This window comes from Artemia sp. Qi Xiang Cuo, chromosome 3 (assembly GCF_049724085.1).
Source record: "Artemia sp. Qi Xiang Cuo chromosome 3, ASM4972408v1, whole genome shotgun sequence".
Taxonomy (NCBI): Eukaryota; Metazoa; Arthropoda; class Branchiopoda; order Anostraca; family Artemiidae; genus Artemia; species Artemia sp. Qi Xiang Cuo.
Window position 1 is genome coordinate 48,779,607 of NC_142796.1, and position 14,294 is coordinate 48,793,900.

The 14,294-nt window shown below is 37.3% G+C and overlaps 1 protein-coding gene across 5 annotated transcripts in view; it reads right to left on the reverse strand.

The window, feature by feature from the left end:
- LOC148954216 (poly(A)-specific ribonuclease PARN-like) overlaps window positions 1-14,294 on the reverse strand; it is a 105,089-nt gene that overhangs the window by 75,737 nt on the left and 15,058 nt on the right. For 3 of the 5 annotated variants that reach the window (XM_089086048.1, XM_089086049.1, XM_089086050.1), the window contains 2 exons: window positions 6,448-6,649; window positions 1,985-2,112 (listed from right to left, as the gene is read on the reverse strand). In XM_089086048.1, coding sequence (XP_088942174.1) covers window positions 1,985-2,112; window positions 6,448-6,649 — 330 coding nt within the window. Of the gene's footprint in view, window positions 1-1,984; window positions 2,113-6,447; window positions 6,650-14,125; window positions 14,268-14,294 lie in introns of those variants that run through there. The other 2 variants (XM_089086051.1, XM_089086047.1) reach the window with 1 other exon arrangement.

Consider the following 14,294-nt stretch of genomic DNA (forward strand, 5'->3'; position numbering starts at 1 on the left):
CGCCTCAGGGAGAGCGTCGCAGAGTACGGCTCCCATGACTAATGATATGTCTTTGACTTAATTGACTTAACGCTATTGCTCAGGAGGGTCACCAACGTAGAAGGATAGTTGACAGTGCCGTCAGTTTTCTCCAGGTGGTCCTGTCCCGGGCTGGTGATGGGACCTTGTTTGGGTTGACATTGCGGCTGAGGAGTCTTTGATTTATTACATCAGACCACCTGGTGCACCACCAGACATTTTTCAAGGGGTTGAAATACGTGATGATCCTTGCACGGGTGCTTACCGGGATGCGGAGTAGGCGGTCATACCACCTAAGGGAACGGGCTTCTGCTTAAGTAGAGAGATTTGCCAGCTTGAACGTCGTCAGGATCTCAGTGTTGCAGATCTAGTCATACTATTTGAAGCCTTCTATTCGACCCAGGAGTCTAGTTCGAACGGCATCAACTTTTTGTAGCTGTGTCTGAGTGATCGGCCACGTCTCACAAGAATATAGCATGATACTTGAGACTGTGGGGTTGTAGATTCGAGTTTTGGTTTGGCAACTAATTTGTGGTTTGAGGAAGACTGCCCTCAGGAACTGGTTGATCTGGCAGAGATTTTGGTGTCAAGTGTGCCATTTGGGGCTATAACTGATCCGAGATGTGTGAACAGCCTTACAAAGTCAACAGCTTGGCCGTTAACCCAATAGCTAAGGGTGACACCGAAGCGGTGTTTATCTATGGACATTATCTTTCTTTTCTTCCAATTAATTTGAAGCCCTACTCTAGAGGCGGTGGAGGAGTGTCTCGAGTGCATACTTAAGTTGATCAATATTGTCACTAAGGACAGCTACATCGTCCACGAAGTCAATATCAGAGAGGGTCCTCCTGGCATAACTAATGCCGAAAGGGTAGATATGGTGTGTCTCGTTCAGAATGTGGTCGATGACGCAGTTAAACAGCACAGGTGCAGCAGTACATCCTTGCCGGGCTCCGTTGTTGATAGAGAAGGAAGAAGAAAGCTTCCCATTAACCAGGACGGCACTTTCTGTGTTGCTATAGAGTTCTTTAAACAGGCTGAATATCTTTGTAGGTAGGCCCGCAGCTGCCAGGATTAGCCACAGGGATCGTCTGTTTTCAGTATCAAAGGCAGAACGGAAGTCAATGAAAGCTATATACATTTTTTTGTTATATCTTTCTGACATGAATCCAGCTTGTTGAGGGCGGAGCAAAGCATGCAGTAAACTTGTTTCGCGTAACAGCAGCGTCGCAAACAGCTTTCCAGCACAGTAGGATGATACCACAGTAGTTGCTGCAGTCCGTCTTGCTGCCCTTGCCTTTGAGCACTGCACAAGGATTCCTTTCTTCCAATCTAATGGCATTACTTCAGTCCGCCAGATGACGTTGAATATCAACTGTAACCAATCATTTGTGCCATTATTAAATTATTACACTTGTAATTACGGGGCCACAGCTGCTGCGGGGCCACAATGACTGGATCTAGGCCTAAAAAGTTCTTTTCAGTGTCATAATGAAAGAAAGGTTAAGATTATTGAATCAATTTTCGTGGATGATATATCGCCAAAAATTGCACTTTTGGGGAATGCATCTGTGGTCAAACAAAATGGATGAAGACAGGCCTAAAAAGTTCTTTCCAGGGTCATAATGGAAGAAAGGTTAAGATTATTGAATCAAGTTTCATAGATGATATATCACCAACAATTGCACTTTTGGGGAGTGCATCTGTGGCCAAACAAAATGGAGGAAAATATAATTCAGATTTAAGGGAATGGGAACTTTGTGGGGAGTAAAGAGAAAGGCTCTGGCTGAATTGAGGTGGAGGAGGAGCATATACAACTGTGTTGGCCTAAGGCAGCGGAGTACTGAGCATTTTTACGACTTTAAATGATCGCATCTTGCCCCTACATGAATTCAACTCTTAACACTCTGTTTATATGTCATTGGTCAAAAATTAGCTCTAGAAAAAGGGAGAGTAGCCTACTTACCGTTCTTTATCATACTGTCTAAGCTAAACCCAGACTCTGATATCAGAATTAATGACTCAGTATTGACGGAAAACTTCCTGCTGAAGCCTCCAAACACAGGAAAATTATAAGCCCGGTGTGAATAACCACTAAAAGAAAATGAATAGTTAAACACTCTAAAAACTGAAAAAAAATGTTTGTAGTTGAAATTCCCCCTAAAACGTAATGAAACACAGGGTTCAAGTTCGCAGGACATGTCTTTGAAAAATGTGACAGATAACTGTACTTCTCATATTCCAGCATAAATCACCTTAAAGCGCCGATTCTAAATGAGTAAAATAACCAAGGCTATAAATGAGTAGAATTAGCAAACTATGGAAGAGCATGGAATCGAATGGGAAGGTGAAACTCTCCTAGACTTAGATGATGATAGACTTAGATTTGTCTCCTAGACTTAGATTTGATAGTTAAATGAACGTTTTCTGAACTAAATTTCGACGGCTGCAATGAGAGAAAGCTTCAGATTGCTAGGACACGCTCTACGGATTAAGAATTCAGATTACCAAAGATCGTCCTTATGGCCAACCATCTAAGGCCAAACGAAAAACAGCTCGTCCCCAAATGGGATGGGAGGAGGTCGTAAGGAAGGATTTAAAGAAAAGTTGAAACTTCTTAGGAGGGTGTAAAGAGGGAGCCACTGAATAGATTTAGATGGAGGAGGAGCGTACGTGGCTGTATGGGCCCAAGGTGGCTCGGTACTACGGTGAGTTGTTAGCAGTAGTATTAGTACTTTTACCAAACCCTTAATTACCAAATCTTGAGAGGAAATAGCACTCTGAATCCCAGGTACACTGATACTTTGTCCTTGACAAGAGGTCATTTCTGGCGACGGTGTTGATCAAAATTCTTTCTTGTGAGACATAGTTGATCAACAATCGTGTTGTAGCTGCCAAAAAAAATACTTCACTGATCAACGTTAAGGATTAAAACAACCGATAATTCAAACTGTTGTTGTTGTCAAACTTGTTGGTTAAATTTAGCAGGAAATTCCAAGGCAGAAAAGCATGGGAGAAATTTATTTTTGTTTTTACAATATCAAAAGAGAAAAAAAAACTGTTTCTTTGCCATAAAGGCTGTTACATTTGTTATTAACTTGATCTCTTACCTAAAATTATAATAAAAAAATTTCTTCAACTGAAAGTAAGATGAAACATTAAAACTTAAACCAAGAGTAGGGCTACCCCTTCCTCAGCCCATGGCCTCGTTATAAGTTTGTTGGTGCTTTGAAAAGGCGTGTTATTCTAATCCTAGTCTCAGCAGTCTTTCCTAAAGAATAGCGACAGAAATTCAAATTTTTACCGCAAAGAGCGAATGGTTGAGGAGGAGAGTACCATAGCCCTTTTCGTTTATGGAACAATTTCAGTTCGTTTTAAGTTTTAATATTCCCCCTTAGTTTTAGCTAAATAAAACTTTTTTTTTATTTTTCATAACTATTCGAATTACTGAAATTTTGGGTGACTTTTGATCTCCCACGTGGTGGAAGCCGTCACGAACTCTACAACATGTTTCTCTGATGTTTAAGTACATTGTAGACATATGTTTAGATAAATTGAAACTTAGCATATAAATATGAAAAGAGAAATATTACCATTTAAAATCACTGCAAAGCTCCTGGTAGCTCTTGTCACCCCTCCCTCCCAAGAAATTTCCTTGCGAGGCTAACACATTATCAACCTCGCTTTTCCGACCTCTGTGCAGGTAGGTATGTAAATATAATATTTTTTCTGCATAGAAAAAGATTGTCCCAATGGAAGGGGTACATTGCCCTCCCGCCTCCACCACCGATAATAAAGGCGTAGACCAAAATATTCCCGTAGTCAAGAGGGATTAGATATGGAGTTTTACAACCACCCCCTTCCTCCCTTCCTCAAAACTCATACTATGCTTATATGAAGGCTCAGTCAGAGTTAGGATATTTGGGGACTAAAATGCATTCTAGAGGTATCTGCCGCCGGACTACCCAAATGACCCACCACCTCTCCTTCATAAAAGCCAATTTGCACTTATATATAATTGTATATAATTTTATGGAATAAGAAGCGAATCAGTTTAGTTAAATGAAGCTTTAAAATAAATGCCAGAAATATTTTTCTGTAATAAAAAAGGTGGCTTCATCCCGCAGCAACGTTGTTCAGACTTACCATAAACAAAGAGAGATGAAAGATTATTTTCTACCCCCCCCCCCCCCAGATGCGCAATTATACATATTTAAAAACAATTTCACATAAAATCAAGTGAATCAACTAATTTCTTAGACCACACTGCTCTTCGATTTACGAAAAATTAAGCAAGAAAAACGGGTTTTAATTTCAACAAAGCAGTGAACAAAAAATAAAAACAAAACAACACTTTAATTAGAAAAAAAATATTCCGAATATTTCGGCCCCACGCCCGGGAGCGTCCGTTCGGCCCCGTTTGGGTATCTTCTCCTTCTTTCACTGTAAAAGTCTAAAACCTACTGCGTCATGGCACTTTACTGAAAACTATATGTGTCTTGAACAATCTTGGAAAGCATAAACAAAATCAAATTGAATATTTGATATATAATGATATTAATTGTTTAAAGATCCATCAGTTCATGATTTTATTTCACGGTAATTTTATTTTCATTTTCAATGCTGTAAGAACTGGAAAAGAAAGTATTTGTAACATAACCTGTTCTCAGTTAAGCACCAAAGAGACAGTAGGCTTTAGGTTTTTACATTTAAGAAAGGGGGACAATTTTAGGGGTTCTGAAGAGTTTTAGAAAGAACTAATAACTTGCGCTGATTGTTCGATGCGTAATGGTTTAATTGCTGAAAGCTCATCATTTCAAAATTTTACTATAATTTTAATGTTTATTTTCAATATTAAGTACAAAAGAAAATATTTGTAATACAATTCGTTTTCAGTAAAGCGCCTTGACGCAGTAGGTTTTAGACTTTTACAATAAGACAAGGAGACGATACCCAAACTCTTGTTTGTAGCGATTTTTGTTTGTTTCAAGCTTGATTTGCATATTGAATTTAAGTTTCACTCGTTTTAAGATTTATTTATTCATTTACATTATTATCTATTGTATGTTTGACCCTGTTGATTGTTTATCTAATTTCTGTACATTTTGGGTTTCATTTGTACTTCAATACCAAATATATTTTTTTCGTTTTGAACTTGATTTTCGTGTTAAATTCTATCCCTACTTGCTTTAAGATTTATTGATTAATTAGTATTATTAATTTCTATATGTTTTTTTGCTATGAATGTTGATTTAATTTATGATCATTTTGGACTTCATTTTTTCTTTGATAGTAATTTCTCTTCGTTTTAAGTTTGAATTTTAACAGGTATTTGTATCTGTTGATCGTAAGTTAAAAACGGCCTTTACTTTTCTTTGAAAAACTTCTTTTTTTCAAAAAAAACGGAGTTTTTAAAAAAAATTAAAACATGAAAATCGTACTAACTAGGGTATTTCTAAAGAGCGAGTATCATAAATTGAGAGGATTTTTAGTCTGGAGTCATCACAATTTGAAAATTATGTAGGTAGATTCACATATCCAATCTTGGATCTGAATCGTCTAAGATAAAAATTTACAGAACTGCACCACCAAAAATGTAAGTTCCCCTCGAATAAGACAGGCCTTGTCTTGGCCAGCTTGTTCAGTCAGAAGGTTTCACTGAAAGGTGACAAATTGTATATGCAACTTGGTAAGTAGGTCTATACCCTGTTTTGTGCCATGGCTGGGAGATCGAGTGGAAGCTTTCAGGATTTTTTTTCCTTGGGGAATCTCCCCCAGGAAGATTCCTCCATAAAATTCCCCCCAACAGAAAATTCTTCCACTGGAAAACTTCCCGAAAAAAGAGCTTTTAAGGGGTGCTAGTCGGTCTCCAATCTTTCTTGTCACTTAAAGAAGACACTAGAACTTCTAATTTCCGTTGGAATGAGCCCTCTAACGATCAATACGATCACCACTGGGGAAAAAAACAAACAAAACAACAAATAAACATGCATCCATGATCTTTCTTCAGACCGAAAATTCAAAATTCCACATTTTTGTAGATATGAGCTTGAAACATCTACAGCAGGGTTCTCTGGCATGCTGAATCTCATGGTGTGATTTTCATATCTACATCACTGACTTTTTGGTCTGGTTTTCCTGCTTTTTCTAAAATCAGTCAATTTTCTCAGGTTTGGAGCTATCGATGACCAGCATTGAATTTTATGAATGTTTTATACTTGGGATCAGCATATAAGGCCAATTTAACTGATGTAGTAATTTTATCAAAATTCCTTTTTTAGAGTTTTGGTTACTAATGGGCCACGTTGCTCCTTACTTACAGTTTGTAACCAAAAACTGTACAACAAACCCAGTGTACAATATGTATATTGTTGAATAAAAGAAAACATTACCAGAAGTTATTTAAACTAACAATGATTTAAAGCTCACCCTTCTTTTTTCCTAAAAAACGCAGCCAGTCCAAACTGAACCAAAGAGTAGTTGGTAGAAGTTCGCAGTTTTTCATACCGTTCTTCAATTGTGTCCAATAGTCCTAGGTTCTTATCAGTAAGGCCAGTGAATTCTGCATCAATTGCCAAGAATTCAGCCTGCTGAATGTCTCTCACAACAACATCGAAAGTTTCTTCAAAATCTAAAAATACATAAAACTTGAAATATAGAAGAATTCTATTTGTTGTTTTTTAAGGGTTGAATGGTGGATTTAATTTGTCCTGTTGAATATATTTTAAAATAATAAGCTTCAACCTAAAACGAAATTAAATTGAAAAAATAACAGTCACATCAATCAGGGAGGGGAGTGGCAGTCACCCCCCTCCCCTTTTGGAAAAATTTTACTCAATGTGGGTCCTTATAAATTATTACAAGTTACTAAGGAACCATCCTAAACCAAAACAGACCAAGTACATATTTCAGAAATGGTGGTTGATTTCTAACAAATTAGTTTTTTTTTTAGGATTTCTAGCCTAACTGATTACAAATCTGAGGTCAAATTTGCAATGTTGATGTTTCAAATCATACACAAATAGATACCTTGTACCTCTTTGGACTCATAATTAATTAGAGATTGTTTAACGAATGGTTTAAACTATCAAAGCTATCTTAACAGACCACTGAATATGCAGTATCAATTTCCAAAATCAAAACACTTCAAATACATATTACTGAAAAAGTATTTGATTTCCAACATCATTAGTATTTAGGGTTTTCTGCACTTGATAATTACAAATCTGAGGATAACATGCAAGCCCAAAACAGTAGATATTGAAGTACTTATTTCAAAAAAGGTACCTCCAACAAATCAGAGGCATTATTCTAGAAATTATGGGCTTTTCAGTGTGCTAAGTTTCCTTTGTAATTTCTTCTATAAACCTCTTCTTCTTTCTGCCCTTCCTATGTGAAATGCTAGGACAATATTTAATTTCTTTGCTAGATATATGATATTATTTATTTGGTTGAATTTTTCCACATCTGGACTATTTAGCTAGTTTTGCTCACCGATGTTTAGCAAAAGAAGATCTAAGGCATATATCCCCACAAGGTGGGGATAGGGATTATTAAGAGGAGCCTTGGCCACCCACCAACAAGAAATATCTCTTGGGAAAAGGGCCTCTTACTATCTTAGTTACATGTCACAGCAGATTTATGTAATATAATGCTGATGAAAGGTCATCAGCCTTAAGTTCCCACTAATACCTATGCAGTATAAAATAAACTGAAAATGTCTCTGAATGTGGTAACATACATTTCACTTACATTTAGGTAACATATGATAAATATTAATGCCTGGTTTATTTGAGAGGCCAAATGCTAGGAGATCAAAACTAAATATGCTAAGTTATATCTAAGGTGAGGATAGATGTTCCAGATAAGACCAACTTTCCTATTTTGGATAGTCAATAAGAGAAGAAGAGGCTTAGGTGTTTAGGTCTGCTAGCTCCTTCTGAACATGTTCTCGGGATGTAAGTAACTTCACTTTCATTTATTAGGAGTCTTGGCTCTAGTTGATTTTCAAATGACTAGTTTTGCTGTCCATGGGTAAGCCTTTCAATCACCAAGACTTCATTGCACCAAAGATGATCTTTAAATATTTTACGAAAATACTAATTGCTTAACCATAAAATTATAATAATTTTTTTTAGTTGCTGATATAAAGCTCAATGTTATTGTTTTAACAGAAATATTCCCAATGATTGTGTTGCTCCCTTTGTATTTTTAAACCAGTTAAAAGATTACATTTTAGTTGTTAATGAAATTATAAGAGATGTTGGGGTTTATACTCATTATTTCTTTTAAATTTTCAATTGCTATATTATTCCAAATTTGTGAGTTCATGGACCTAGATCAAAAGTGGTGGTATGTGTAGATTTATCCAGCAAAACTTTAACAGACAAATTAGAAGCAAATCATTTGTTTTCATCCTCAAAACAGAGTTTGAAATGACAGTAGCCCTACATACATTTGGTCAAAAGACAGTAATTCAAACCTTTTCAACAAAATAATGTCCAAAAATATTTAAAACTGAATTGCATTACCATTTTTTACATATCAAATCTCGAAATATCTCTGAAGCGTCAGATAGAAAACTCCATGTTCCAAGCCAAAAAAAACCTGTGTCATACCCATTCGCTGCTATGGATGCACAAATAATCAAAAGTCTTAACCACAAATAAATGAGGGCTCTAAACAGAACAAATGCTCTTGAGTTCTGTTTTGAACCTTCAATAATCTCCTCAGATTTATCTAGTCCCAAAAAGGTTTGGTGATATCAATTAGCAGTAACAGCTTTTTATCAAAATTGCCATAGTTGAGGTACAGCACACTACATTTATTTTTGCCCAAAATCTCTTAACATAAAACTTTCCAGGCATTCATTTAATGTTTTAAAGATTTTTTTTGTTCATGTTTTAAATTCATTCTTTTAAAATGCATAGAAAAATAATTGACTATGCAAAACCATCAATCAACCACTTTGGGAGGTCTGAGGGATGACCCTTGTAGTTTATATTTGGTTTTAGTTTTGCTCCATTGCTTGGTCTTGAAAGGCTTCGAGTTGGTCGTCCTAAATTGACCACCTTTCCCAAAGTGTATTTAGTTTTTAGATATGGGGAAAAACAACCATGATTAAGAACAAAAAAATGTGTAAATCATGGATAAACTTAGTTTAGGACAATTACGGAGAATCAGAATAATTATACTTAAATAGGCTTGGCTGTAGAGGTAACTTTAATGACACGATTTATGAAAGGACATGAATTATGAAAGCAAATAATAACTTAAAGTTTGGTTTTTGGAATGTACGAACGATGTCTAAACAATCCAAAACAGAGCAAGTACAAAAACTAACGATAAAAAACCACCTAGACCTATTAGCATTGTCAGAAGTGCGATGGACAGACTCAGGAATAAAGAAGCTTGATGCTGACCATACCATCATATACAGCGGTCCAGCAGATAAACATGAGGCTGGAGTTGCCATGATGATGCCAAAGCTGACCCACAAGTCACTCCAAAAATGGACTCCTATATCACAGAATATTAACTGCAAGGTTTTTGGGAACACATGCTAAACTGTCAGTCGTTGTATGCTACGCCCCTACAAATGAAGCCACTGGTGAAGAAAAAGACAAGTTCTATAGATCACTTGAAGCTGTAGCCAAGGATATACCAAGACATGACATTGTTTGCTTCCTTGGAGACTTTCATGCTTAGTAGGAAATGACCAATCCTTCAACCCTCAAGTTCTTGGCCAACATGGTCTGGGTCAACAAAATGAAATGGAGAGCTTCTAATTTATTTTGCCCTAATGAATGACCTTATAGTTGGTGGTTCTGTTTCCAAACAGGGACGTGCGCAAGTACTCTTGGACATCACCAGATGGAATGACCAAAAATCAGATTGATCACTGCCTTATAAGCAGAAAATGGCGATCAAGTCTACAAGATGTTTGGGCCTATAGAGGAGCTGACGGATCAGATCATAACCTTATGAAAACCAAAAACCCTGTAAAAAATTAAAGAAGATATGCAATAAAAGGACAGTCCCAAAACCTGTTTTGATTCTAAGATATTCACGGACAATATATTAAAACAGGCTTTTACAATGATGCTATACAATAGATTTGAAGCTCATTCGATACCAGTGGAAGCTGAATACAAAATAGTATGGGAAGCCATGAAGGAATGCTACCACAAAATACCTAAATTAACCCTGGGCTTCCATAGAAAACCTAATAACCAGTGGCTGTTCGAGCAAACTTGGCAACTAATAGATGAAAAAAAAAGATGAGAATGTCTGTCCTCCAGCGGAAAGTACCTCACCGTCTTGTTTTCAAAAACAAACAGAGCAGAGCTGTTGACAAAAGTGTCACGAAAAGTGCAAGTACTGATAAGCAAAACTTTCTAGAGCATATAGCAATGGAGACAGAAGAAGCAGCAAAAAGAGAAGACTCAAGAACTGTTTACAGAATCACCAGTGATATCATAGGGAAATGTCCAACAAAAAGAGACAACCCTGTCAGAGATCCATCGGGGGTGTTGGTGCAAAACAGAGTGCATTCAATGAACTATGGGCTAATCATTTCTAAAGTTTACAAAATAGACCCACCCCAAAAGAGCCCTCTGACATTCCAGAGATTCCCATCTTCTTCCTGAATATCAGCCCGGATCCACCTTCTGCCAGTGAGATACTAAAAGCAGCAAACAAACTGAAAAATGGAACCTCCCTTGGGTCTTTACTCTTAACTTGGATTTGGACAATCACCAAAGTACCATCAGACTTGAAGCGCAGCACACTCATCAGAGTATTCAAAAAAGGAGACGCTACTGAGCCGGGCAACTGGCGGGGTATAAGTTTACTGTCAATACCTGGGAAGATCCTCTCACTAATTATCCGACAGAGGATCCAAACACAACTTGAGCATCACCTCTGAGAGGATAAGTATGGATTCCGGCCAAATCGCTCATGTGCAGATCTTATATTCATGCTCAGACTTCTTACTGAAGAAAGCAGGGAGTGCCGTTTGAAGATTTATATGATTATATGTGGATTTCGTGAAAGCCTTTGACTCCGAAGATCGTGAAAGCCTATGGAAGATTCTCATCCACTATGGAATCCCTGAAAAAATAGTGGCAATTATTACCGCCATGTGTGAGGATGGGGAATGTTGCATCAAGACACCAGAGGGCCAAACTCATTTCTTCCTGATTTTTTCAGGAGTAAAACAGGGATGTGTTCTAGCACCATTACTTTTCGTAATAATGGTTGATTACATCCTGCAGAACACAGGGACAGAAGGCATCAAATTAAGCCCTGAAGTCCAGGTCAATGATATTGACTTTGCAGATGACTTAACAGTGTTTGAGTCAAGCAGAAAGTAGCTTCAAGAATTACTTGACGAGGTCAAAGTAAAGGCAAACCATTTTGGCCTATATGTGAATGCTGAGAAAACCAAATGCATGGTGACTAGTGACTCTCCTCTGTCCATTAAGTGTGGTGACCAAAATGTTGAACAAGTTGTCCAGTTCAAATATCTGGGAAGTATCATTGAGAACAACAGCTCAATAGTGAAAGAAATACTCACCAGAATAGGACAGGCAAATGGCGCCTTCAACAAACTACGTCAAGTAAGGAGATCTCAGAAATTTTCATTGCGCCTAAAGCTACGCCTTTTCAACAGCATTGTTTTGCCAATACTACTCTAGCAGAAACATGGCACCTGAATCCAGAACAAGAGAGAAGAGTCCTGGCTTTTAAAAACTTGCGTCTTCATAGAATATTGAACATCCATTGGTCACAGAAGGTGACAAACCAGTCCACCCGTGAAATGATGCAACAACCTCTAATAACCGACATCATCAAAGTCAGAAGGTGGAGATATTTGGGCCAAGTCCTACATATGGATGACTATAGACTCCCAAAAGCTGCTTTACACTGGTAACCACCAGAAACTCGCAGACAGGGAAGTCCCAGAAACAAACTGCACCAGACCTACCAAAGAGATCTATGAAACCTGCACATCTCTGTTCTACCAGAATGGGAGGACATCACTACAGCAGCAAACATGTGGGGAAGATTGGCAGCTCCTCCTTGATGCCCTGGGTGCCTCAGGAGGCACAGGTGGATCTAAGGTCTAAGGAAGGTGGAGTTTGTAAGACTATAAAGTAAAGTTTTCAGTCAATCTCAAATACTTAAAATGAAGAAAAAAATTATTTAATTCTCTTAATTTTAAGTTATTGTAAATTTGGTTTATAATGAATACGTCCAATATCAGTATTTGTAGCAACCTCACGGAAACTTCAGCAACCTCATGAAACCCTTCTCTGTGGAACTTCCATCCAATGTAGAGTGCATCCCCACCTATGTCAAATTCTCTCCAAACAGTTCCGTCCTTGCTGAGAATCCCTTCTTCCTGTAAAATTGCTAGCAGGTGATTCAGCCTGGAAAAATTCTCCTTAGCATTCTTTCATTTGAATAAGACTTTAATCTCTAATTGGCTTCTTGATCCCTCCAGAAATGCCCCCTTTCGTGGAAATTATTTCCTGGAAATCAAAAAACATGGAAAAAAGCCCCTGGATAATTCTCACAGAAAATTTCTACATGAAAAATTTGGCAAAGAGAATGTAAGACCATTAAAAAGAATTTTGCATAGTAATTCTGTCAAATCCTCCCAGTGTCACATTTCCCTTGGAATATTCACCCCCCCCCCAGAAATGTTCTCCCTATATAAATCCACCCCCCCCCCAAAAAAAAATTCTGTATACTTCTCAATAACAAATTCTGTACAGAAACAACAGGCAAATTTCATAACTTACCGGCCTCTCCCCATGGACTGTGGGGGTTCATTTTACACCTAAGGACATAATTGTTTGATCTTTCAACTATACTGAACAAAATAGCTATATCAAAATTTTGGGGAAAATGGGCATGGGAGGGGGCCCAGTTGCCCTCCAGTCTTATTGGTCACTTGAAAAGGGCACTAGAACTTTTGATTTCTGTTTGAATGCACCCTCTCCTGATCTTCCAGGACCATTCTTTGAATACAATCACCCCTGGGGAAAAAAATTAACACGCATCAATGATCTGTCTTCTGGCAAAAATAGGAAAATTCCCCATTTTTGTACATAGGAGCTTGAAATTTCTACAGTAGGGTTTTCTGGTATGCTGAATCTGATAATGTGATTCATTAAGATTCCTTTCATTTTAGGGAATGTTTCCTCCTATTTCAAAAATTATAACTTTCTGATTTTGTAAATTGTAACTTTTGATGGGTAACACTCAACCTGATGAATCTTATATATTTGGAATCAGCATTATAATCTGATTCTTTTGATGTTTCTATTGATGTTAAAATTCCGTTTTTGAGACTTTCAATTACTATTGAGCTGAGTTGCTCCTTGCTTACAGTTTGTTACAAGGGACTGTTTGATACAACTACTGTCACAGCTTATCTTGGCATAGCTAGCGCTTCTCTCTTCATTATTTTTTCCTTTTTTTGTACAATGCAGGACATATTTGAATGAATGCATGATGAATGATGTCAAATTTATGTGGCTAAAATAACTCTGTGGCTTCATAATAAGTTCATGTGGCTGAACATGAGTTTGAATTTTGTTCCAATTCTATAAGAATGACCTCTGAATCACAAAGGCCATTTAAATAGAATAAATAGCTCTTTTGAAATTACTAAAAATACTTCACCATAAAGAGCAAGGTATTGACAAGGGGGCAAAACCCCTCATATACATAATAATTTCTGTTTGTCTTAAGTTTTAATGTAACTCCTTACTTTCAGTTGAAAAAACTTTTTTATTTAATTTCTGATTTAAATAATGCTGGAAAATCCAGTGCCCCTTCATGAAAATTCTCTTCTGCCATGAAAAATTCCTCCATGGTAAGATCCTCCAACATAAGCCCTCCCCCCCCCACCAGTAAAATCCCCCATGAAAACGTCTGTATACTTTCCAATAACCAATAATATATAAAAACAATGGGTAAAGTTAATAACTTGCTGCCCTTCCCTAAGGGCTTATAGGAGATTAAGTTGTCCTCAAAGATAGTTATTAGATTTTTTTTACTATGCTGAACGAAATGGCTATCTCAAATTTTTTACCTGGGTACTTTGAGAAAAAAATCGGCATAGGAGGGGGGCGGGCTGGTTGCCCTCCAATTTTTTTGGTCACTAGAACTTTTAATTTCCATTCAGATGAGCCCTCTTGCAACATTCTAGGACCACTGGGTTGATAGGATCACTCCTGGGAAAAAAAAAAATAATAAACACA